The sequence below is a fragment of the Panthera leo genome, chromosome B3 (genome assembly GCF_018350215.1).
Source record: "Panthera leo isolate Ple1 chromosome B3, P.leo_Ple1_pat1.1, whole genome shotgun sequence".
NCBI classification, from domain to species: Eukaryota; Metazoa; Chordata; class Mammalia; order Carnivora; family Felidae; genus Panthera; species Panthera leo.
This window is the reverse complement of record NC_056684.1, coordinates 112,361,154-112,387,255: the sequence shown is the minus strand read 5'-3', so window position 1 is coordinate 112,387,255 and position 26,102 is coordinate 112,361,154. Positions and strand designations below refer to the sequence as shown.

General features: G+C 32.1%; 1 protein-coding gene across 3 annotated transcripts in view; it reads right to left on the bottom strand.

Moving 5' to 3' along the window:
• GPHN (gephyrin) overlaps positions 1–26,102 on the bottom strand; it is a 611,925-nt gene that overhangs the window by 198,834 nt on the left and 386,989 nt on the right. For all 3 annotated transcript variants that reach the window (XM_042943539.1, XM_042943540.1, XM_042943541.1), the window contains one exon: positions 11,209–11,343. In XM_042943539.1, coding sequence (XP_042799473.1) covers positions 11,209–11,343 — 135 coding nt within the window. The remainder of the gene's footprint in view (positions 1–11,208; positions 11,344–26,102) is intronic.

Genomic DNA, 26,102 nt, shown 5'->3' with positions numbered 1-26,102 from the left:
GTTAGGGGCTTTCTGAAGACACATCAATTAAAAAAAGCTCAGCTACTCTTAAATTCTTTCTCAGGTCTTTTCATTAAACTTAGACTTTTATGGACTTAGACTTTTATGGACTTTTTATGGAATGCCTAATGTAGTTCTTCCCTCTTTTTCTCATGATATATTTTATATTGACTTGAATTAAAACTGCATAGATTAAACATATTTCCTTTTTTTTTGTCCTAGTAACTGAAGTGCTGTATTTTTAGAATTACCTAATTTACGTTCAGAACTACCCCGAGAAACAAATATTTCTAACCCTACTTTATTTTGCTACTTTTTAAAGTATGGGTATCATTGAGAGGAAATAAAACTTCTGTCTTAGAAATTATCTTTTAACCAATACCACTCAGTATATATTGGTACAGTTATAGATTGTTTCTGGTAGTTATGATTTGGAAATTTTTAAAAATGTTTTACTTTAGAGCTCAAAATGTAAACACACTCTTGTAAAGAAATATTTTTTAGGATCTAGTTAATAGTTCAATTCACTGCATTTCAGCTCTGTTGTTTCATCATAAAACAATTTGGTTTCATATGTGATTTACTGTGGTAAAGTAAAAAAGAGGGAAGGAAGAAATGTAAGTAAGATAAGTTATAATTATGTGTCAAGGAAAAAGAAATACTTCAATGCATTTCTGGAGAAAAGCAATATGGTTATAAATTAAACCAATAAGAGGCTGCAAAGGTTAATGAAGAAATGAGAAATCAAAAATCAGAATCTTGTTAGCAAGACACAGATCCACCAACCTCTTCCCTAAAAAAATTTTTATCCTTAGGATATCCTTTATTTTCAAGGATCTGATTTCTTATGGTATATTAACATTTGAAATGATTTATTTATAGTTTATTATGGATTTAAATTTTGATCTTTAAGTTTCTATAATAGCTTTGATTCCAAAACAATCTATACAAAATTAGATTATTAAGCAAGTTATTTCCTGCCAGAGCATAATGCAATTCATGTTTTTTCCAAATTTTTTATCTCTCTGAAAGAAATTATAAAGCCATCAATGGTGTGGTATAAAAGAGTTATTACGCACTTCGAAATAACTTTTAAATAGTACAGTGCCTGTTATTAAGAATTATTTATTATTTGTATATGAAACAAAAAAATTTATTTTCAAACTTACACTGAAATATGATACAATTTTCTACCCAGCAAGATTAAGAATAGAATGGCTTAGCCTAGATATAAAAATGCTCTGGTATAAACAAATAAATAGTTGGTTTTATGAATACTTTTTATAAATCTGAAACTAAGCAAGACATCTCTCTTATCACCAGATTTTATTTAAATAACCAAACAAACATTTTTACTTTTCTGGTTGAAAACAACATATATGTTATAAAATAACTTGTAATTCTGTCCCTGAGCAGTACTGTTTACTAATTTTTCTAGCCATATGTTTTTTTTTTGAGCATTTTCCTATGTCATTATTCTAAAAGATATGATTTTTTAGGTTATATAAATAACTGATATATGTATGTACTATAAGTTATTTAATCATAGACATTAATGTTGGTTCTAAGTTTTCATGAATATGAATAATGTTATGATAAATAATTTTGTACATAAGTCTTTGATGGCTTCTTTGATAATTTCCACTGGATAAACTTCTGGTAACTATGATTGATTATAATGTAAGAAAATTTTTTTTTTTATAATGTAAGAAAAAATTTAAGGCTATATATACGTGTGTGTGTATATATATATATATATATATATATATATATATATATATATGTATATATAGTTGTTCACTTGAAGGTTACACAAATTTATATTCCTACTAGTGTGAATAGGAATACTATCTATCAACTCTTTATCTGATAGATTTCTTGTAATTTTTTTTTTTTTTTCATTTTCAGCTCCACTATAAGGTCCTTGAGGGCAGGGTCAGTAAGTCTTTATACTGCTTTACACCATATTCCCAACACCTAGCATAATTTTGACATAATATGCACTAAAAATATTCATTGAATAATTTTCTGAATTAACGTATTGTTCCGTCGTTAATAAAAACCGAATGAGTAGGGAGAGCAGATAATCCTGAAGTTGTGGGTGAGAAAATACATGATCAGTTTTAGAATATATATCTTTTTACAATAAAAAGATCTAGAGACTATTTTAGTTTGGGATATGCTCTGTATTAAAGTCATAAGTGAGACACGTAATTTTGTTCAGCTGCTTTTTGTGCAAAACATGCCCTAAACCATTAAAAATCAATTTATAGAAATTAAAACTTTTAAATTAAACTGAATGGTTGGTGTTCTTAATTTCACTATTTCTTGTATTTCTACAGATCTTACTGTCCTATCTTCCTATAACTTGAATAGAACTCTAGTGGATACCAAAAGAAACCAATATTCCATTTCAAATAGATGAGCTTGATCTGAGTAAGAAAGATCTGAAATGAGGTTAGAACATTTTCAGTTGATAATCTCCAACTTTACATAGTAGCATGGAATGCAAAAGCTGGAATTAATAAATGTAAATTATTTTATATTACTTAGATATTAATATATTATGAACAAGAAGGGTAAATAGAGTGATAATATTTATTCAGTTAGTACAGAAACTTATTTCAGAGGAATGGGATTATAGGCCTACAGGTGATTTTAGAGACTACTTAATTTAATACCAGGATGTTACAGAAATAGAAACTGAAGTCTACTAAGTTCTCAAAAGTTATAAAGTGGCAGACTAGGGTTGATAGCGCCTCATAGGTGCAATACTTCTACATACTCAATGTTGTTAATTTTTCAAACAGCTTTGGATCCATAATTTTTAAATGTCTGCCAGGAAATCAGTCAAATGAAAATGCTAAACTTGCTTCTTCCATAATATCATTAAACTGAATTTATGAATATGCAAAAGTAATCTCTTTTGGGTATCTATATAAATTATAGGAATCAAGACTTATGAATTCTGCATATACTTTTAAAGGTAGAATTAATACAAGTTGCTATGTTTAACTAAGAGAAAACTAAAACATTTAACTTCTAGAAAATTATTACACTATTTTTTTTAAACTGGGAAATAGTTAACACCTAATATATCCAAATAGTAGTTGGCAAAAAAACTGCTACATCCCTGAAACAGAATACCAAATAAGCAATAATATTGCAGAAGATAATTTTTAAAAATGTAAAGAAGTTCATGACATAGAAAGATGTTCATATTACTAAATGAATGGGATAGGTTAAAATATTATATAGTTTAATAATAACAGCTAACATTTAGTGTGAAACAGAATACCAAATTAGTAATAATATTGCAGAAGATAATTTTTAAAAAAGTAAGAAGTTCATGACATAGAAAGATGTTCATATTACTAAATGAATGGGATAGGTTAAAATATTATATAGTTTAATAATAACAGCTAAGGGTATAGAGGTAAAGAAACTTTCTGAAAGTCACACATCTAGTAAGTAATAAAGCCGACATTCCTCACCAGGCCTCTCAGACCCCAGAACCTGAGCTCTTAATCACGGCCTTCCCATTATTCTCCATTTATATAAAATATTTGAATTTATAGAAAAAAAGAACAGAATATATAGCAAAATTAGAAGTTGCTATTTACTAAGGGTAGTTATACAGGAATTCTTTTTTTCCCCTGTAAAATGAGCATATACATATTACTTTTTTTAAATAAAAAAAAATGCCACTTTAGACTACCTGAGCTATAAAACTGTTAACTCTGTAGCTAATAATTTCTGGGTAGTTGTATCTTTTAAGCTAACTAATCAAAATTCATTTGCAAGTTCAGATTTCAGGATGGCAATTATACATTTCACAGTTAAGTTATACTAAACTTCAGTGATGAACATATTTTGTGAACATTCAATAATTAGGCAAGGATGGGATGAATTCCACTTTTAATTTCTATTATATATAAAGGCAGAGGAGACAATCAGATGAATGAAGAAATAGAAATCAACATCTAATCCTGGATACTTAGCAGAATGTCATAGAATAACTATTAAAAATAATTTATAAATTCAAAATTTATAGCTAAAATATACTGTTATCATCCAATTTCAGTTTTATCAAAATATGAAATACTTTACCATATTGGGTAGTACCTTTCTCATTAGAAAAGAATATAAGAGAACCATCCTTTATTTGGAGTCTCAAAAATCTGTTTTGCTATCAAATCAGAATAAAGAGCAAAACACACATGTTGTTACAAAGGACAAAGTAGGCAATAATGAATGAGAGTGGAAATTAGTTATGTCTATAGAAGCGAGGGATTTAATGCAAATAAATAAAACAGCTTGGTGGGTATAAAGAATACCAAGCTAGTATTTATATATGTCAGTATTAGCCCAGTAATGTTGATCTGATTTTTTAAGGAAAAGCTGAAAATTTGTATTTTTATTTAGAAATCTCATCAAGTTTAAATGTTCCAAGCTAATTAAAAAAAATGGGCCATCCTCAATTATATCCCTAATAAAATTATCTTCCAATAGCTATGCTATGACTTGAAAGAGAGCTCTCTATGTATTTATTAGGACAGGATATCCTGGGGATAAATCAGTTGCTACCAAATACAGAAGTAGTATCACATTGGAAATGAACAGAATTAGCTGGAAATTACAACTGGGTTATGTGTCTTCAAAAGACTCTTAAAGTCTTCTCTCGTTTTCAGTTAGGTAGGAGGAACTCTGTTCCCTGCCCTAGAATTAATCTGGATCATAGTATCAGGGTGAATCATTTATAATACTTAAGCATGGTACTCGTGGTCATTTACATAAAGGATATAATCTCTGAACTGAGAATATCACCGTAACACTGTCTTCATGGAAAATGAGATTCAACATACATAATTTTGACCTAGGATATTTTCAAGAAACGTAAGGCAGGTTACTTATTTTACTCTACTAGTCCTTTTAAATACAGTCCATGGACCCACAAAGGTCCTTGAGACCCTTTCAGGGTCTAAAAGGTCAAATTATTTTAATATTAATTTCCTTTTTCACTATATTGACATTTGCACTGATGGTACAAAAGCAATGGTGGGTTGGCACTTTAGTGCAAATCAAGGCGGTGGATCCAAACAGTATGAATAGTCATCGTATTATTCACTACCATGTACTAATAGTCAAAAAAAAAAAAACAAAAAAAACAAAAAACCAAACTAACAGTTTCAAAAAAGAAGAGCTAGTTTCATTTAACATTGTCCTCAATAAAACAGTAAATACTAATTTAAAACTTGTCCCTTGAGTATGACAAAATGGAAAATATGCATAAAATACTTCCACTGCATACCAAAGGATGAACATTGTCTCAAGAAAAAGCACTTCTGCAATTGAGGTGCAAGCTGAACTAGCCAGGTTTTGCATAGAACACTGTTTTTACTTGAAGGAATGAAAGAATGACAGACAGACTATGATTATCCAGACTTAGATGTTTGGTAGACATTTTCTCAAAACTGAATGAAATGAGCCTGTCAATTCAAGGAAAACAAGACAGGATTTGTTGCTTTTTGCCAAGAATAACATTCTAGCTTTTAAATAAAATTAGAATTGTAGAAAACATATATCACCATGAGCTTGAGAGCTTCCAACGCTTCCAAAACTTTTTTTGAGAAGTCTGGCGTTTATATCAATGAAGATAATTTTTTGGTATAATATAATGAAATATGTCAACATTTGGAAGAACTTATATTTTCTAAGTGACCAATAAATACATTCCAAAACCATGTCCAAGTATAAGATTCATTCAAAGTTCAAGATGGCCCAACTGATTTTAATATAGCAGAGTATGGCAGAGTCCTCAACAGGGTTTTAGATTTCAGACTTCAACTAACTTTTAATAAACTATCAATTGTAAATTTTTGGTGTAGTGTCCACCAAAAGAAGATCTACAATTATGTGAAAATGCTCGTTCTTTTTTTTTCTGACTACATAAATGTGTGAAGCTGAATTTGTTTCTTCATATTTCAACCAAAACATATCACAACAGACTGAAGTACAGAAGCAGGTATAAGAGTTCAGTTGTCTTCTCTTAAACCAGACATCAAAATATATTTGAAAAATGTAAAACAATGCCATGTTTTTCAATATTTTTTGTTTTGGAAAATATTTTTTCATAACAATGTTGTTTATGTTAACATATAAAGGCTTTATTATTATTTTGAAGCAAATAAATAAACATTTAAAAATTTCTCAGTTTTAATTTCTAGAACAGTAAATATTGCTAGATATAACCCACATAAGCTATTTTGGGTCCTTAAAAATTTATAAGTATATAAAGAGTTCCTGAGACCATTAAATTTGAGAATTGCCAGATTTGACCATAATGTTGAGACAATTATTTGCTTAGTATTCCCCAGATAGGGCAATTAACTTTGTACAAAAGAAAACTTCTATGTTTATGCCCAGAGGATGTACTTTTGATGTCACTAATTCTGTGCTTTCCAAACACTTTGGCACTTGTTGACTCGACATATAGAACCCATAAATTTCTATTTGTCATTAACAATTGAACAGATGTTGATATACCAATGTTGATGTAATTTCAGACAAAAGCAAAGAAATTTAGTATTTAAAGTAGTCTTACTGATTTTGTTTAGCTCTTCAAAATAGTAGAAAATAATCTGTGGGTTCCACTTAGTGTTTTTATCTTGGCTAGAATTTTCACAACTTCACAAGATTCTCCAGACTTGGGAGCCTCAGGTTTCGAACCAATGAACTAACCATATCACATAATCATGCTGGTGTTCACAAAGGAAAATAGTGACAATGTGGAATCATTTGTACAAACTAATATGAGTAAGAAAAAATCTCAGAGGGAATATGGATACTAGACCTGATACTAGATCAATAATGCCATTTTTATATGTAAAGGAAATCATACTGCCTTTCAGACATACACATTGACACTGTGAATGAAGAAAATCATTTATTCTTTATCCAGAAGAATCTAAATTCATTTGCTCAAAGGAAAATAACAGAAACCTATAGTGAAATCATAATTCTGCATTTTGTTTGAATAGAAGATTAGGCATTAGTGTATTAAATGAACACACCCTTAATATTAAGGTTATTTCAATACATATACTTTTTAGTCATTTCATAAACTTTAGTTTTAGATAGATAGTATTTGTATTTTCTTCCTGAGAGGAAAAAAAAAAACTTGTTTGTTAGTCTGGGCACAAAATTCTATTCTAATCTCTAAGGTACAGGGGATATGTAACAATAGACTACTCTTATTTTTTAAAGTCAAACTTCAGATGCTTAGGCAACAAAAAGATACTTAAATTGGTCTTTAAAAATTATTCCCTATTTTAACAACATCTACTGGGATGGTGAACTGATTGAAAGTTTGGATTTTTTCCCCCCTTTTTTGCTCTGGTCATTATTCTTTACCTCATGCTTCTTGATTTCAAACAGAGATGCTACTAACTTTTATAATGGAAAAATCAGTATTCATATAAATTGTGAGTCATGTTTACTTTACAAGAGAATTTTTCTGTTATAGAATTTTTCTTTTAGCAAACCATTTTTTGGGAGACAACCACCATGTTAAAATTTAAGTCTTCTAAATATTGCCCACTACTATTGAAATAGAATCTACATACCATTTGACATTTTTGGCTAAGCCACTGTTTTACTTAGGGCAATGAAAGATTAAAATCTCGTTTGTTCTTACAAGATACTTCACAGTGTCATAAAGCAAGTGGAGTAAAAATCATTTGTCATTTCAGACAGATTTAATTAAAACAAAATAACTGATAAAAAAGAGAAATAATTTTTTCCCCACATACAATAAAATATTATCTCATTTCAGCAAAAAAATATTTGTTGGAGACAATGCCATTTAATAAAGAATTGTTTAGAAAAGATAATTCATGGTTATCTTTACTAGACTTTGTACTAACAAGGAAATCCAAATGGTATATGGTATACCTTTTGGTATATACCAAAAGGTAAATCCAAATGGTATAGATCTTGTCTGGTATGTTTTATAGATCTTGTCCTCAATACAGCTGATAATTAAAAAAAATAAAAGGATCATCTATGATATGATATTGTATTATATATTGTAGTAAACATATAAAATATGAACCTAAAATAATGTTTGATATTATAGTTGTTGATCTAAAAGAAAACAGATGCACACATAAGTCCTTTAGCTTAAATACTGACCAGCTGATAAAAAGCTACAGACAGAAAGGTTGGAACTACTAGCTTTTAATCATAATTTGTTTATTTAGCTGTTTTACATTTTTACAAAGACTAGGTTAAGTGCTTCTGATGGTTATTCCCAAAGTATTCTGTCCTCTGGTGATAAATCATACCACTTATACTTTATTATAATTTGTAATTGCCTGTTTGTCTGTTTGTAATGGTAAGAACAATATCTAGTTGCTCACCACTGCTTCCCCAGAACCAGGAAAAGACTCATTTAATAAATTAATAAACCCGGTTGGGGAGGCAAAGATTACATTTAATCACAGATCCAAAGCTCAGAAAAGCTGAGCATTTGAATCTATATCTTCTACTATCAAGTGTTTTTTCTACTGCTGATCATTCAAGACTATACTATATTTCTCATGTAAAGAAAATGTATTTGCACATATATTTCTGCACATGACAGACTGCACGTCTAATCTGAAACATAGAAGAGGGATTTCTATGAGGTTTAGTGAACACTATTAGGTACTAAATTATAAGTATCAGCACCAAGATGCAGTAACAGTAACAGTAACAATGTCAAACTCACTAGTGTTCTAATTTTATGCTAGCTGTGATTCATGGGATGTCTCATATATATCTCAGATTGAAGACGTTCAAAACCAAATGTATTAATTCCTTTTACCTTCAAAATGTGTTTCTTCTCTTATTATTCCTTAATATAGTTAATAGCATCATTTACCCACATCTTAAATGAGAAGCCCGGCTTTCTGACTTTTCTGCCCTAAATATTCTATGCTAAAATAAACAATTCACCTAGATTTATGTGCTAAAACCTATGGCCTTGTAATTTGACTCAGTAGGCAAAGACAAAAAGTCATTATTTAAAATACATAGAACTAATAGCTGAAGTTGGATTTTGAAGTCACTGAATTAAGACTTTCATGTACTAAGGATGTTTTAGTCTGAGAGTTCCTGATTGGTGATAATTGGCTGGTGACAGCCACCTTTAAAATGGTCATTATTGCTGAATTTTGTTTTGTTTTTATATATCCTTTTTGTCCCTGGTGAAATGTTCCCCTTAGAGACGTCTTCTCTGATAATCCTAGTTAAGTAAGGTTTCCCTCCTATTATTTTCTATCAATGTAACTTCATTTTGCTTAGCAAGAATTTCAATTTATAATTATTAAGTTACAGTAAAATTATGATTATCAGAATAATTTACATTTATCTTAATATTTATTTTAATATACATTAATTAAACTGTAAACTCCATGGGTGCAGTGACTATATGTCACTGATATAAAAGCAAATATAAGAATATTTAGTTTAGATTTTAATTAAACAGTCTTATAATTTGAGACTTTCAATAGATTAATTTGACTTTTTTATTTTTAGGATTTCACTTTAGTAAGTTTGGAATGCCAAATTATTTTAAAATTGTATTTAATGTTCTCTTTGTAATTAGGATATAATTATAAAGTTTTAAAAAGGCTCAAGAACTACTATGTATAACTGAATTTAGCTTAAAATATTTATAAATGTTCATAGTATATTATTAAGGAAAAGAATACTGCATCTTGAACAGTTCTGCATTCCCAACATTTAGGTCTTAACATTTGACTAAACATTTATAGTGGACTTAAGTTTTAGCATTATTTTCTAGACTTCATAAACGAGTATAGCTTATATAATTGAGATTTAATGCAAACAATAAATTATTTTGTTAAAAATTTTTGAAAGTCATGAATGAGACGCTTCTTTGCAATTCAAGTCTTAGAACTCCATGTTTTCATTCAGTGGAAGATGTAAGCTGACTGGCACCTGAATGGCATTAACATACATTTTATGTCTAGAATGTTCTTACATTTTGTCTTCATTAAAGATTTAGAGCCATAATTTTTTTAAACTATAAATTAATATTGGTTGTATTTGACACAAGTCTAAAAACAATGATATACAACAGTAATAACACTGTGAGGACTTTGCTGAGAAGGTTGTACCATGGAATGTAAAAGCAACCGTACTACACATATGAAGAATGGCTTGAGATCACTTCTAGTTAAGTCCAGTTGTAACATTCTTAAAACTCAGGAAAAAGTTGGAATTGAGGAAGAGAGCTATATAAGTGGTAAATCTGATGACAGAGAAAGCCATAGTTTGAAAAATTACCTGCATATCTCTTGAATAAATTTAGTGAAAATTTGATCTTGAACACCATATCTTATCAGTTAAGAAGGAATGTTACTGTTAATCTTTTGATGCCAATATTGGATCCATCATATTGAAATCTTGAAAGCACAAATGACTAACTTAACCAGGAAAGGGACATTCCAGAAGAAAGCAGTAATAGCCATAATTACGTCTGCTACTTAATTTATCATATACATGGAGATGTGAGGCAGCAAATAAATGTCTAATTCTTTTTTCCTCCAACACATGATTCAGTACTTGGGAAAAATTGTAAAAAAATAAATACTAAAAACTTCCTCCCTCCCCCAAAGGTTGGCATTAAAACTTTCTTTCTAATCAATTTAGATTTGTTTCCAAATATTAGGCAGCAACATTCCAAGTTGAATATGTTTGAAAAAATTTGCATGATACTAGAGCAGGGAGCTACCCTAGCTTGGACAAGTTAAAAAAAAAACCCTTTGGTGACATTATTTTGTTAATTTTGCTTGTTATAGAAATGAATTCACCCTTTGCATAAACAAGTAACTTCACATCTATACTGATGAGTATGCTAAAAAATAACAAGTCTAGAGCAAAGAAACAGGAGCTACAGAAAGTGATATCTGTAGCTGTAAATGTAGGAGTAGACATTTTACATGAAATTTCTATTATCTTACTATTGGCCTAATATGCCCAATCTGTAAAACTGTAAGTGGTAATTATCTTATAGTCCACTAATTTTTCATTGCATTATCTTGCATGCAATCCAACCTTGACAAACAGAGGGAAATATTGGTTAAGTTTCCCACACTCAGATAGTAGAATAGGTGAAAGGTGCCAAGGAACTGTACTTACTTTTGGTGTTGGGCAGGAAGCTGTAGAAAGGCGAGATGTAGCCTGAGCACGAGGCGATTCTGAAGGAGTAGTGCTGAGGGAGGCTGTGTCTCGTGGGAGCACCTGAACACCACGAGAAATGATGGAGTCTGGAATCTGAACAAGAAAAACAAGGATGGCTTAATATTCTGAAAACACCAACAACATTGAAATCAGTATCAACACCTAACTTTTTTTCTGTGGCATTATTTGCTGCCTAGCTCTCATATATTTGGTGTCACTTACTGTTAGGTATAAATGCCTGTCCGTGAGTTTGGATGTAGGTTTCTATCCAACAATTTGTGATAGGACAGAAACCTTCAGATTTAAAATATTTTCCCTGGCCAAATAATATTTCATGGAACTTTTTTATGAGAAGCAGTTTAGCATTATGGTTACGGAGTAAAGTGTTTGGCATTCATATACTGGCTCTGCCACGTAATAGTTATTTAATTCCTAGATATTTTCCATTTTCCTTTCATATTCTCCACCCTTCTTCATCCTCTCTGCTCTAAATTGACCTGTATAGATAAAATCAACAAGCCAGTCTGTACTGTCTAGTTTCTAGTTGCATTCAGCCAGTGGGAGGCACTGCCAGGAAACTAAAGCATTAGAGGAGATTAAGATCTGGTCTTTATTCCCCTGGCTCCTTTCTACCTGGTCACCGCAGGCTGGCTAAGTCACAGCCCCTGTCAGATGACCCTTGCTTACAGCTCTTTTCTGGATTCCAGTAGGAGTTCCCTGTCTTTGCCCCATTAGGACTAGAGTATTAATGGTTCCCAGTATTACTAGTCCCAGGGAACACTGGGACACTGCATTGTGTCTTGTTGCTTTCCCTATAACCTGCCCAAACTTTTGTAGGCAAAAGTTCATTAAACTCTTCTCAATTATCCTTTTAACTATGCTATGACTTCTGCTGGGACACTGACGGCTATAATTTTTAAATCACCATTTCCTTTATCTAAAAAAAATGAAGCTAATGATAGCATCTACCTCACTGGATTACTATTGAGGGTTAAATAAGATACTGTATATAAATTATCTAGCACTTGTAAGTAGTAAATACTCAATGTTTATTATTATTGATATTACACCTATCAACGTGATACTGATGTAACTGAGCGTCACTATTCTAAAAATATATAAACAACATGGATTATTTTAAAAATTACTAATTATGTTGATTATAAAATTATTATTTTGCAGCATGCATAATTTTGTTCTGGGCTAGTACTAATGGGTTTATGTTTTCTAATCTCAAAATGAGAACTTGATCACTTTCAAGTTTTGTGCATAAGAGGGGATATATATGTGATAAAAGGATAAATAATTAACTAATATTCAATCAGCAAGTATCACTTACTATGTGAAAACAAGGAAGCAGCAGCCAGACTTTATGACTGGGAAGGTACTGCTGTTCTTATGTATCATTTGTTTCTCACAAAGGACATAATACAATTTCCATAGAAGCTCTTTTATTCAGTTTCCATACCAACATCCTCATTACTGATGGTACTGCTACCATGTTAGGGCCTAACATTTTATGTGATTTATAAAGAATATTCCCGTAACTAGGGTGAAGGCAATGGGAATTCTGAGAAGAAAAACTGCTCTACCTAATACATTTGAGTACTGAATTGTGATAAATATTTTAAAGAAATGGTGGATAGCCTGGTTTAAAAGAGCTATATGTTGCCACTTATGTCTAATAAAAAAGTCCAAGTATTGGATAGAAAGTCAAAGAAGGCTCCTATTGTACTTCACTTGACACCATGTTTCTCTACTTCATAGCAATTTCCACATTTATACTATATTTATATGTATACTACATTTAGATGTCTATCTCACACACTAGAATGCACTGTCATGATGAAACTGTGCTTTTGCTACTATTGTATGCTCAATACCTAAGAAAGCATATGCTCAAAGTAGGATGTATGTATGATATATAGATTGCCAGACTCACACATACAAGTATACATATACTACACATCTCTGTGTGTGTGTGTGTGTGTGTGTGTGTGAATGTAAACAGAACAGCAGGATATTTCAGGGAAAAGATAACTTTAAATTTGAAGGACATACTTTGGGGTTAATAGTCTGGAGATACCCAATGAGCTATTAGAAATATGAGTTGGAATGGCTAACATTAAAAACTCAGGCAACAGATGTTGGCGAGGATGCGGAGAAAGAGGATCTCTTTTGCATTGTTGGTGGCAATGCAAGCTGGTGCAGCCACTCTGGAAAACAGTGTGGAGGTTCCTCAGAAAACTAAAAATAGAACTATCCTATGACCCAGCAATTACACTACTAGGCATTTATCCAAGAGATACAGGTGTGCTGTTTCAAAGGGACACATGCACCCCCACGTTTATAGCAGCACTATCAACAATAGCCAAAGCATGGAAAGAGCCCAAATACCCACCAATGGATGAATGGATACAGAAGATGTGGTAAATACATACAATGGAATATTACTTGGCGATCAAAAAGAATGAAATCTTGCCATTTGCAACTACGTGGATGGAACTGGAGGGTATTATGCTAAGTGAAATTTGTCAGAGAAAGATAAAAATCATATGACTTCACTCATATGAGGACTTTAAGAGACAAAACAGATGAACATAAGGGAAGGGAAACAAAAATAATATGAAAACAGGGAGGGGAACAAAACAGAAGAGACTCATAAATACAGAGAACAAACTGAGCGTTACTGGAAGAGTTGTGGGAGGGGTGATGGGCTAAATGGGTAAGGGGCATTAAGGAATCTACTCCTGAAATCATTGTTTCACTATATGCTAACTAATTTGGTTGTAAATTTAAAAAAATAAAAAATAAAATAAAAAAAAAGAAATATGAGTCTAGAGCTCAGGAAAAAGTTAAGGATTAGATATATACTTTGGGAGGGGCACCTGGGTGGCTCAGCCAAACATCTGATTTTGGCTCAGGTCACAATGTCATGGTTTGTGAGTTCGAGCTCCATGTTGGACTCTGTGCTGACAGCTTGGAGCCTGGAGCCTGCTTCAGATTCTGTGTCTCCCTCTCTCTCTGCCCACCCACCCCCCCCCCCCCAACTTGTATTCTGTCTCTCTCTCAAAAATAAATAAACATAAAAAAAAGATATATACTTTGGTAATTATCAATGGAGGTGGTAGTTTCAGCCATGCAAATGTTTCAGATCATCCAAGGACAGTATGTAAAAGAACAAAAGATGATGGCTGATAATTCTAGGTAAGATCCATATTATGGAACTCAGAAGATGGATAACAGAAGAAAAAATTGAGGAAAAAAAAAGAATCTGTAAATGAAATAATAGTACATCCTATTTTTCCTTGAGCAATCAGGATTTGTATCTATCATACTGGCTCAATATTAAATACCAAATTTTTCATTTTCAAAAGTATTTCAGTTTGGAAGATAAATTATTTGGTTTTCAAATCTTTAAGAAATTGTTAGACACTTAAAAGGAAAATCAAGACAGTGTGAACATAAGGGAAGGGAAGAGAGAAGAAACTTTCAAGGAGATGTTAAAAGATATCAACTATTATAATATGAGTAGGATGAGAGTTGGAAAAAAGCCACGGAGAGCCTGAAAGACTCCACCAAAAAACTGTGAGAACTTATAAATGAATTTAATAAAGGTTCAGGATAAAAATCAGTCTACAGAAATCTGATGCATTTCTATATACACATAATGAAGCAGTAGAGAAAGAAACAAGTAATCAATTAAATTTACAATGGCACCAAAAACAGTAAGATACCTAGGAATAAGCTTAACTGAAGATGTGAAAGACCTATACTCTGAAAACTATAAAACACTGATGAAAGAAACTGGAAATGACACAAAGAAATGGAAAAACAGTCCATCTTCATGAAATGGAAGAACAAGTATTGTTAAAACGTCTCTACTATCCAAAGCAATCTACATGTTTAATGCAATCCCTATCAAAATATCACCAGCATTTTTCACACAGCTAGAAAAAACAATCCTAAAATTGGTATGGAATCATAAAAGATCCCGGATAGCCAAAAAGCAACCTTGAAAAAGGAAAACAAAGCTGGAGGCATCACAATTCCAGACTTCAAGTTATATTACAAAGCTGTAGTGACCAAAACAGTATGGTACTGGCACAAAAAATAGACAAATAAATCAGTAGAACAGAACAGAAAACCCAAAAATGAACCCACAATTATATGGTCGATTAATATTTTACAAAACAGAAAAGAACATTCAATGAGACTTGAAATCATAAAAATCCTAGAAGAGGACACAGGCAGTGACCTCTTTGACATGGGCTGTAGCAACTTCTTTGTAGATATATCTCCTGAAGCAAGGGAAACAAAAACAAAAATAAACTACTGGGACTACAGCAAAACTAAAGGCAACTGACAGAATAGGACATGATATTTATAAATTAAATATCCAATAAAGGGTTAGTATCCAAAATGTATAAAGAATTATAAAACTTAATACCCAAAAAGTAAATAATCCAATTAAAAAACAGGCAGAAGACATGAAAAGACATCTTCTCAAAAAAGATACAGATGGCCAATAGACACATGAAAAGATGCTCAACATCACTGATCATCAGGGAAATGCAAATCAAAACTACAATGAAATATTACCTCATACCTGTCAGAATGGTTAAAATCACTAACACAAGAAACAATGGTGTTGGTAAGGATATGGAGAAAGAGGAACCCTCTTGCACTGTCGGTGGGAATGCAAACTGGTGCAGCCACTCTGGCAAAGTATGGAGGTTCCTCAAAAAGTTAAAAATAGAACTACCCTACCATCCAGTGATTGCACTACTAGATATTTACCCAAAGAATACAAAAATACTAATTCAAAAGGACACATGAATCCTGATGTTTACAGCAGCATTACCTACAACAGCCAAACTATGGAAACAGCCCAAGTGTCCATCAACTGATGAATGGATAAAAAAGATGTGGTATATATATATGTGTGTGTGTGTGTGTGTGTGTGTGTGTGTGTGTGTGTGTGTGTGTGTGTGTATACATTTACATACATAAAAAAGAATTAAATCTTGCCATTTCTAATGATGTAGATGGAGCTAGGGAGTATTATGCTAAGCGAAATAAGTCAGTCAGAGAAAGGCAAATCCCATATGATTTCATTCATATGTGGAATTTAAGAAACAAACAAAACAAATGAGTAAATGGGAAAAAAAGAAAAAAAAAAAAAAAAGAAAGAGAGGCAAACCAAGAAACAGACTCTTAACTATAGAGAACAAACTGATTGTTACCAGAGGGGAATTGGGTGTGGTGATGAGTAAAATACATGATGGAGATTAAGGGGTGCACTTGCTGTGATGAGCACTGGATGTTGTATGGAAGTATTGAATCACTACCTATACACCTGAAACTAATATTACACTGTATGTTAGGTAACTGGAATTTAAATAAAAACTTTAAAAAATGTCATTAGATCCAGCAATTAAAGAAGTTACCAGTAGAGTAAAAAGAGTAGAAGTGAGTTGAGGAAGCAAGTGGAATGATAAAGTGGGGTAATTTGTAAGAAAAGAGGAGACACATTCACTATTATTTTTTCCTTTCATGCTTGAAGTGAAAATCCATTAATGAGAAAAATGGGGAAATATAAGTGGCAAAGATAACTTTCATAAATATCTGGATATATATGTTGATGAATTAGCAGGGAGGATAACTAAGGATTTGGGAAAGGAATTATCAATAACGTGGATCCAGTTATAACTGGCAACCATAAACTCACGATTTCATTATGTAGCCTAGAAATAAATTTTCCACCTATCTCAAAAGAAACTTAGGCAAAAGATAAACTTCGAAATTCTTTGCAGGAGTAGTTATTAGTTGCCTGAGAGGCAGTTCTTTCTTTCTTTTTTTTTTTTTAAGTTTATTTATTTTGAGAGAGAGATGGACAGAGAGAAAGAGACAGAGGGAGAGAGAGAGAGAGAGAGAGCGCAGCTGATGGGGAGAGGGGCAGAGAGAGAGAGGGTAAGAGAGAATCCCAAGCAGGCTCCGTGCTGTCAGTTCAGAGCCTAATGACAGGCTCAAACCAACCATGAGATCATGACTCAAGCTGAAATCAAGAATCGGATGCTTAACTGACCATGCCACCCAAACGCCCTGAGAGATAGCTATTTCATTATTTGATGAAGACAGCTACCCAACTATAAGAGGTAAAACAAAAACAAAAACAAAAACAAAAACAAAAACTGGAGGTAAGGAAAAGGAGGCAGTGAACATGGATTACTCAGTTGATGGGCATTTGTACTGTCTCCGTTTTGGAGACACTATGAACAATGCTACTTTGAGTATTCTAGCATGTATCATGATTTCTACATATATTAATTTTAGGATACACACTCAAACACACACACACACACACACACACACATTCAGAAACAGAATTGCTGGCTTTAGGGTAGGCATACCCTCTTTTACAAATTTCCAAATTGGTTAAGGCAATTTATATGTCTATCAAAAGAAAATGGTGATAGTTCCTCCTACTCCACAACTTATCTCTACCTAGTATTGTCCATACTAGCAATTTTTTTTTCAAATCTGGTAGTAGTAATAATATGTTTTTGAGGGCTTGATTTTCCTTTCCCTATTAATGAGAAAAAGCATTATTTTATATGTTTATCAGGCATTTAGATGTTCTTTTTGGTAAAGACCCTCTTCAAGTCTTTTGCTCAAATATTCCCTTATTGGGTTGTCCTTTTTAAATTAATTGTTAGATGTCTGTATTTATTCTGGATAACTAGTTCTTTATCAGTTTTGTATGCTGAAAACATCTATTTCTATTTTATAGCTTGTTGTCTTACTTAATCATGTCTTATGATTAATAGAATATTTTAATTTAGCCAAATATACTAATAGTTTCCTTTATAGTTAGTGGTCTTTGTGTCTTAAAAGGAATCCAGTGGAAATGGCAGAGTAGGAAATGTGAAAATTCTATCACACCATGAAAGAGAGGAATAAACTAGCAAAAACTGTCAGAATCAACTTTACCCCAAATCTAAAAACTAAAAGTTTATAGCAACCAGGTGAATACTTAATCAAGAAAAAAAATCAAAAATAAAAAACAACAACAAAAAACCAATTCCTCCACTAAATAGCTCAGTGGTAGACTTGAAGACACAGCTCACATTCCTCATAAGGTTCTTAGTACTGGAGGGAGAATAAACCTTATTCTTAAGAATTACAGTTCTTTGTTTCAACATGTCAGTTAGTTCACTGAAGGGCATTTAGGGCTTGCTTTTATTTCTCCTAACCTCAAACTCTCCCAGGGCTCCTACAGCTAACCAGCTGGTGGTACTGCCCAAAAATGTAAAGACAAATATATTAACTACTGCTGTCTGGGCAAAGGATAACAGTTGGGACAAAGAATAGACTAACAAAAACTTGGGAGGAAAGGCAATGTAATGAAATGCTTTCAGGCATAAGGACTTTGAAAAACTCCCACATATTCCTGGGAATCTAGAGGTCATATTTATGCCCAGGGTTGGCCACACCCTCAGAAGACTTCACCTAATATTTCACCTCTTGTCAAACTTCAGACTCTGCACAAGCAGGAAATGAAGGCTAAGTCAAAATTGTAAACTGGCTGAGTGCTGAAGGCATGCCCTGACACATATACAGAGTCCAAATGCAAAGAATGAGAGATTTTTCTTTTTCAGTATATATTTATCCCAGACATTTAGGGAAATCTCTGTTGAATCACTAGCTGATCAAAAAGCTAATGGAACAGAGACTTCAGTAACCACACACAATAAATAATAAAACTTGACAAGAAAAGTTAATCAACAAACCAAAACCTATAATTATGACAAAGAGCAATGATATGCGTAATGGGAGTCCCAGAAGAAGAAAGAGGCAGAGAAAATATTGGAGGAAGTAATGACTGAAAACTTTCCAAATGTGATGAAAGACACAAATCTATATACCCAGGACATTCAACAATTCCAAGTTAAAGAGATTTATACCAAGACACATAACAAATTGTTGAAAGTAAAAGATAAAGAATTTTGAAAGCAGCAAGAGAGAAGCAATTCATATGAGAGATCCCCCAAAAGATTAACAGCTGATTTCTCAGCAAAAACAATAAGGGTCAATAGGTAGCAAATTAACATATTCAAAATGCTGAAAGAAAATGGTCAACCAGAAATTTTATATCTGGCAAAAATATAATTCAAAATGAAAAGGAAATCAAAATATTCTCAGATAAACAAAAACAGAGTTCAATACTAGTAGACCTTCCCTACAAGAAATGCTAAAAGGAGTCCTTTAGGCTGAAATGAAAGTACATTAGATAGTACCTTGGGATTCACATGGAGAAATAAATAAACTGGTACTCTACAAGGTAGACATAAAAGTATTAATACATATTTTGGTAAATCTAATACCATTTAAAAATAAAACTATATAAGACAATAATTATAAATTTGTGTTGGTGTACACACAAGGTATAAATATATATTTTGTGAAAATAACATAAGTGAGGGAGATGGGACAAAGTTTTTGCATAATATTTAAGCTCATTTGGTATTAATGCAAATTAGACTGTTACAAAGTAAGATGCTAATTTAACCCCCAGAGCAACCACTGAAAAGATAACTAAAAGAATATTTGCCAAAAGAAATGAGAGAAAAATCAAAATGACACACTAGAAAATATCCAGTAACTTATTTTTAATGTTTATTTTTGAGACAGAGAGAGAGAGAGAGAGAGAGAGAGACAGAGAGAGTGAGGGAAAGGCAGACAGAAGGAGACACAGAATCTGAAGCAGGCTCCAGACTAGGAGCTGTCAGCACAGAGCCTGATGTGGGGATTGAACTCATGAACTGTGAGATCATGACCTGAGCTGAAGCTGGACGCTTGACCAACTGAGCCACCCAGGTGCCCCTAGAAAATACCATTATTCAAAAATGAAGGAAGTAATGAAAAAAATGAGGCATAAAAATAATAAGATATATAGAAAACAACAAACTGGAAAAAAAAAAACAAAACACCTTACCTTATCAGTAATTATGTTAAATGTAAGTGGATTAAACTACCCAAATAAAAGGTAGAGACTAACAGAATGGATTAAAAAAACATTATCTAAGTACAGTACATATTTTAGATCCAAAGACACAAATAGGTTGAAGGTAAAAGAATGGGAAAATTTATCTTATGCAAATGGTAACCAAAAGAGAGCTAGAATGAAAAAAAAAAAAGAAAAAACACAGCTAGAATGGCTATAATAATATCAGACAAAATGGACTTTAAGATAAAAACTGTTACAAGAGACAAAAACGTGAAATAATGATAAAAAAGGTCAATTCATCATAAAATATAAGAATTATAAACATATCCACACCTAATGAGAGCCCCAAAGTATATGAAGCAAAAACTAATAGTATTGGTGAAAAAGTTTAACAATAATACTGAGAGACTTCAATGTTCCACTTTCAATAAATGGTTAGAACAACTCATCAGAAGATGCAACAAGTAAAACAGAAGATTTGACCAACGTTATAAATCAGCAACAATACAGAGGAAAAAATCTATCTGATAACAGTAAAATACACATTTTTTCTCAAGTGAACAAGGAACATTTTCCAAGTAGACTAAATGTTAAGCCACAAAATATGTCTCATTAAATACTGAAATCATACAATGTATCTTCTCTAACCATAATGAAAAGTAAGTAGAAACCAATATAGAAATAAATTGGGAAATTTACAAATATGTGGAAATTAAACATTCTTTTTTTAACTGTATTTATTTTGAGAGGGAGCGGGAGACTGTGCATAAGAGGGGGAGGGGGAGAGAGTAGGGTGGGAGGAGAGAGTGGGGTGGGGGGAGAGGGAGAGAGGTGGGGGGAGAGGGGGAGAGAGAGACAGAGAGACACGGAATCCCAAGCAGGCTCTGCACTGTCAGCACAGAGCCTGATGGGGTGCTCTAACTTACAAACTGAGAGATCATGACCTGAGCAGAAACCAAGAGAGGGACACTTAACCAACTGAGCCACCCAGGTGCCCCCAATTTAAACACATTCTTAACTATGAGTCGAGGAAAAAATCACAAAGGAAATTACAATATTTTCACATAAATGAAAATGAAGACACAACATACCAAAACTTATGAGTACAGCAACAGTAGTGCTCAGAGAGAAATTTATAGTTGCAAACATCTACTTTAAAAATAAAGATTTCAAATCAATACTCTAACCTTACACCTTAAAGAACTAAAAAGAGAGCAAACTAAACCTAAAGAGAAGAACTAATAATAAGTATAGTAAAGATAAATAAAATAGAGAACAAAAAGACAGTGAAATAATCAACAAAACCAAAGTTCGTTCTTTGGAAAGAACAACAGAATTGACAAATTTTAATCTAGACTAAGAAAAAAAAGAAAATTCATATTACTAAAAGCAGGAATGAATGTGGGGACATTACTATTAATCACAAGGAAATAAAAAGAATTATAATACTATAAATAATTGTATGCCAACAATTAGATAACCCAGATGAAATGAAAAAATTCTTAGAAACATAGAAATTATGAAAACTGATACACGAAGTAGAAAATCTGGAGTAGACATATAACAAGTATGAGTTAATAATTAAAAAAAACTTCCAATAAGGAAAAACTCAGGGCCAGATGGCCTTACTAAAGAGTTTTATCAAATGTTTAAAAACTAATTAACACAAATTCTTTACAAACTCTTCCACAAAACTGAAGAGGAGGAAACACTTCTCAAATCATTTCACAGGGCCACAATTACCTTGATATCAAAGACAAATGAAGACATCACAGGAAAATAATACTATAGACCAATATTCTTTATGAATATAGATGTAAACTCTTAAATAAGACACTAGAAACTGAATCCAACAGCATATTAAAATGATTACATACCATGACCAAGTGGTATTTATTCCATAAGTGCAAGTGTGGTTCAACATTAGAAATATAATCAGTATACTACAACACATTAATAGAATAAGGAAAAAAATCCACAAGATAATCTCAATTGATGTAGAGAAAGCATTTGACAAAACTGAACACCCTTTCATGATAAAAACATTCAGAAAAATAGATATAAATAGAAGGCAACTTCCCCAATCTGATAAAGGGCATCTATGAAAAACCCATAGTTAATATCCTACTTTTAGATAAAAGACTGAAAGCTTCCTCCTAAGATCAAGATGAAGGATGTCTTCATTCACCACTTCTTTTCAACATTGTACTGGAAGTTCTAGCCAGGGAAATTAGACAAGAAAAGAAATAAAAGCTATCCAAATTGGGAAGAAGAAATAAAACTTCTTCATAGAGGGCATAATGTTATACATACAAAATCCTTTAACCCACAGAAAGAACTATTAAAGCCAATAAATTCAGCAAAGTTGCAGGATACATGAGGAACTCACAAAAATTGGTTGTATTTTTGTACACTAACACTGAAAAATTTTTTAAAATTTCAATAAAAGAAATCTCATTTACAATAGCATCAAAGGGAATAAATAATTAAGGAATAAATTTAATTAAGGAGGTGCAGGACTTGTACACTGAAAATTACAAAAAAAAAAGACATAAAGAAATGGAAAGATGTATATTGTAAACATGGCAATATTACCTTAAGGGATCCCCAGATTCAATATGAACCCTACAAAATCCCAACAGATTTTTTTTTTTGCAAAAATAGAAAAACCCATCTCAAAATTCATATGGAAACTTAAGGTCTCCCTGTAGCCAAAATAATCTTGAAAAAGAAAGTTGGAGGATGCACACTTTCTCATTTGAAAACTTACTTAAAAGGTACAGTATTCAAAACAGTGTAATCCTGGCATAAGGATAAACATATAAATCAATGGCATAGAATTCAGAGTTCAGAAATAAACCCTGTTACATTTAAGGTTAATAGAAAGAATAGTTTTTTCAATAAATTGTGTCAGAACAACTGGATATCCACATTCAAAAAAATGAAGTTGGATCCTTATCTCATACCACATACAAAAATTATTTCAAAATCAATGAAAGCCCTAAATATAAGAGCTAAAATGACAAACATGCTTAGAAGAAAACATAGGAATAAGTATTCATTACCTTCTATTTGGTAATAGATTCTTAGATATGCTATCAAAAGTATTGGAAACAAAGAAAATTTACAAAAGATTTCATCAAAATTAAAAACTTCTTTGTATAAAAGGGCATTACTGATAAAAGTAGAAAAGATGATCTATAGAATGGGAGGAAACATTTGCAAATGATCTGCTAACGGTCTAGTACCCAAAATATGTAAAGAACACTTACAACTCAACAACAGAAGACAATCCATTTAAAAACAACCTCATTTTTTTAGTTTTTATTTATTTATTTTGAGACAGAGAGCATGAACAGGGAGGGGCAGAGAGAGGGAAAGACAGAATCCCAAGCAGGATCCACACCATCAGTGCAGAGCCCCACGGGGGAGTTCAAACACACAAACCGCGGATCATGGAGTCAGAAGCTTAATGGACTGAGCCACCCAGATGTCTTTAAAAACAACCTCATTTTTTAAAAGAGGCAAAAGACTTGAATAGACCAGTCTTCTAAAAAGATATACAAATGGCCAATAAACAACAATAAAAGCTGCTCATCATCATTAGTCATTAGAGAAATGCAAATCCAAACCACAATGAAATACCACTTCACACCCACTCAATGGCTATAGTTTTTTTTTTTTTTTTTTTTCTTTAAGGAAAATAACAAACGTTGTTGAGCATGTAGTACAACTAGAAACCTCATCCACCACTGCTGGGTATGTAAAATGATAGATCTCAGTAGACAACAGTTTGTGTGGTTCCTCAAAAAGTTAAACAGAATTATCACATGACTCAACAATTCTATTCCTAGGTGTACATGCAAGAGAATTGAAAAGTGGTGTTCAAACAAAAACTTGTACACATATGTTCATACCAACATTATTTTAATAACCAAAAGGTGGAACCAACCCAAATGTCCATCAATTGATCAATGGCTACATAACATGTAGTATATCTACATAATGGAATATTGTGCAGCCATAAAAAGGAGTGCTAATATATGCAACAACATAGATGAACGTTGAAAACATGATGTTAAGCAAAACCAGCCAGACATAAAAAGCCACATATTATATGATTCCGTTTGTATGTAATGTCCAGAGTAGTCAAACCCATAGAGATAGAAAGCAAATTAGTAGTTGCCAGAGGTGGGGAAAGAAGTTATGGGGAGTGACTGCTTAATTGGTATGGGATTTATGGGGGGGAAGTGATAAAATATCCTGGAATTAAATAGAGCTGATGGTTGCACAACACTGTGAATGTACTAAAAGTCAGTGAACTATACACTTTCAAATGGTCAAAATGGTGAATTTTATGTTATGTGAATTTTATTTCAAGTATTTTTAAAAGGAATCCTTCCCTAATCCAGCATAAAAAAAAGTGTTGTCCTATAACATTCTACAAGTTTTATAGTTTTGCCTTTCATATTTAGGTCTCCAGTAATCTTAGAATTGATTTTTGTATACTTTATGAGATAGGTGAACAACATTTTTTTTTTTTTTTTTTGACACAGACAGCCTATTGTGGCAGCATCATTTATTGAAAAAAGACTTTTTCCACTAGTATGTAGTACAAACTATCATATGTGCCCATATGTGTGTTGGTGTTTGGGGGGGCTTAAATTCTGTTCCAATGGTCTGTTAAATTTTACACCAATGATGCAGTACTTTAATTACATCATTTTAAATCTTGATATTAATAAGGCAGGACTTTCCACTTGGTTCTTTTCCTTATTCAAGAGTATCTTGGTTATTTTTGGCCTTTGCATTTATTCTATATGTATTTTAGAAGCAGTTTGTCAAGTTTCTCTCTTCCTTTCTCAATTTAACACACACACACACACACACACACACACACACACACACACACACCACTTAGAAACTACTAGGATTGTATTTACTATGTTTGTATAGAAAAGTATAAAAAAGTTTTGAAAGGTAACCCTCTGATTTTTAAAAAAAGTGATTACTTCTGGGGCAGCATGAAAGCAAATAAAAAGATGAGGGGATAGTTCAAATGGGTGTTAATCATCTGTTTAATTTTTATTTTTTTCATTTTTCATTTTTAATAAGAATGTATTCATGTATTTTGTACAATTATAGATTTTTTACTAATAAAATCCACGAAAGGGATTATTTCAAAATTAAGACCTGGTCTACACAGTCAACAGTTAGGGAGAAGTAAAAAAATGAACACAATGTCTTGCATACTTAATAATGTCTTGATAATAATTATTTCCTTAATAATAAAGAAGTAGAAGCAGCCACTAACTTTTAAGAATTATAAGCTCTCTTTGAGACAGAAGGAATAGAATGAAGAATTAACTCAGAAAAAATAATTTAAGCAGAGGGACAGATGTTTAGCCTTGATGGTCTTTATTTTAATAAAACAAGAAGCAAGAGAAGAGAATGGGGAAAAGGAGGAGGTGAAAAAAGGTTAAGCTCTGAAAATTGCAATTCATCAATGTGTATGAAGGAGTCAATAAGAGATGAACCCAAGGCTTGCCAAGGAGTAGTGAGGATCCACCTAGAGTAAGCAGAATTTATAGTGGGTTAAGTCAGCACAAATGAGAAAAAGAAATGGCAAATCACTTCCAAAGGAAATAACATTCCTTCACTTTTAGAGAATAATTTGTATTCTTATTGTCTTATGCAACTGAGAGCATGGAGGAAACAATTAGTCCCAGTTGATCTCAAACCTTTTGCAGGTATGCTATGTAATTTTGAATGTCAATTATTAAACAACAGAATTTTCCCCTTTAAGGGAAATTGTAATGAGAATGCATAGTTTTTTTTAAGG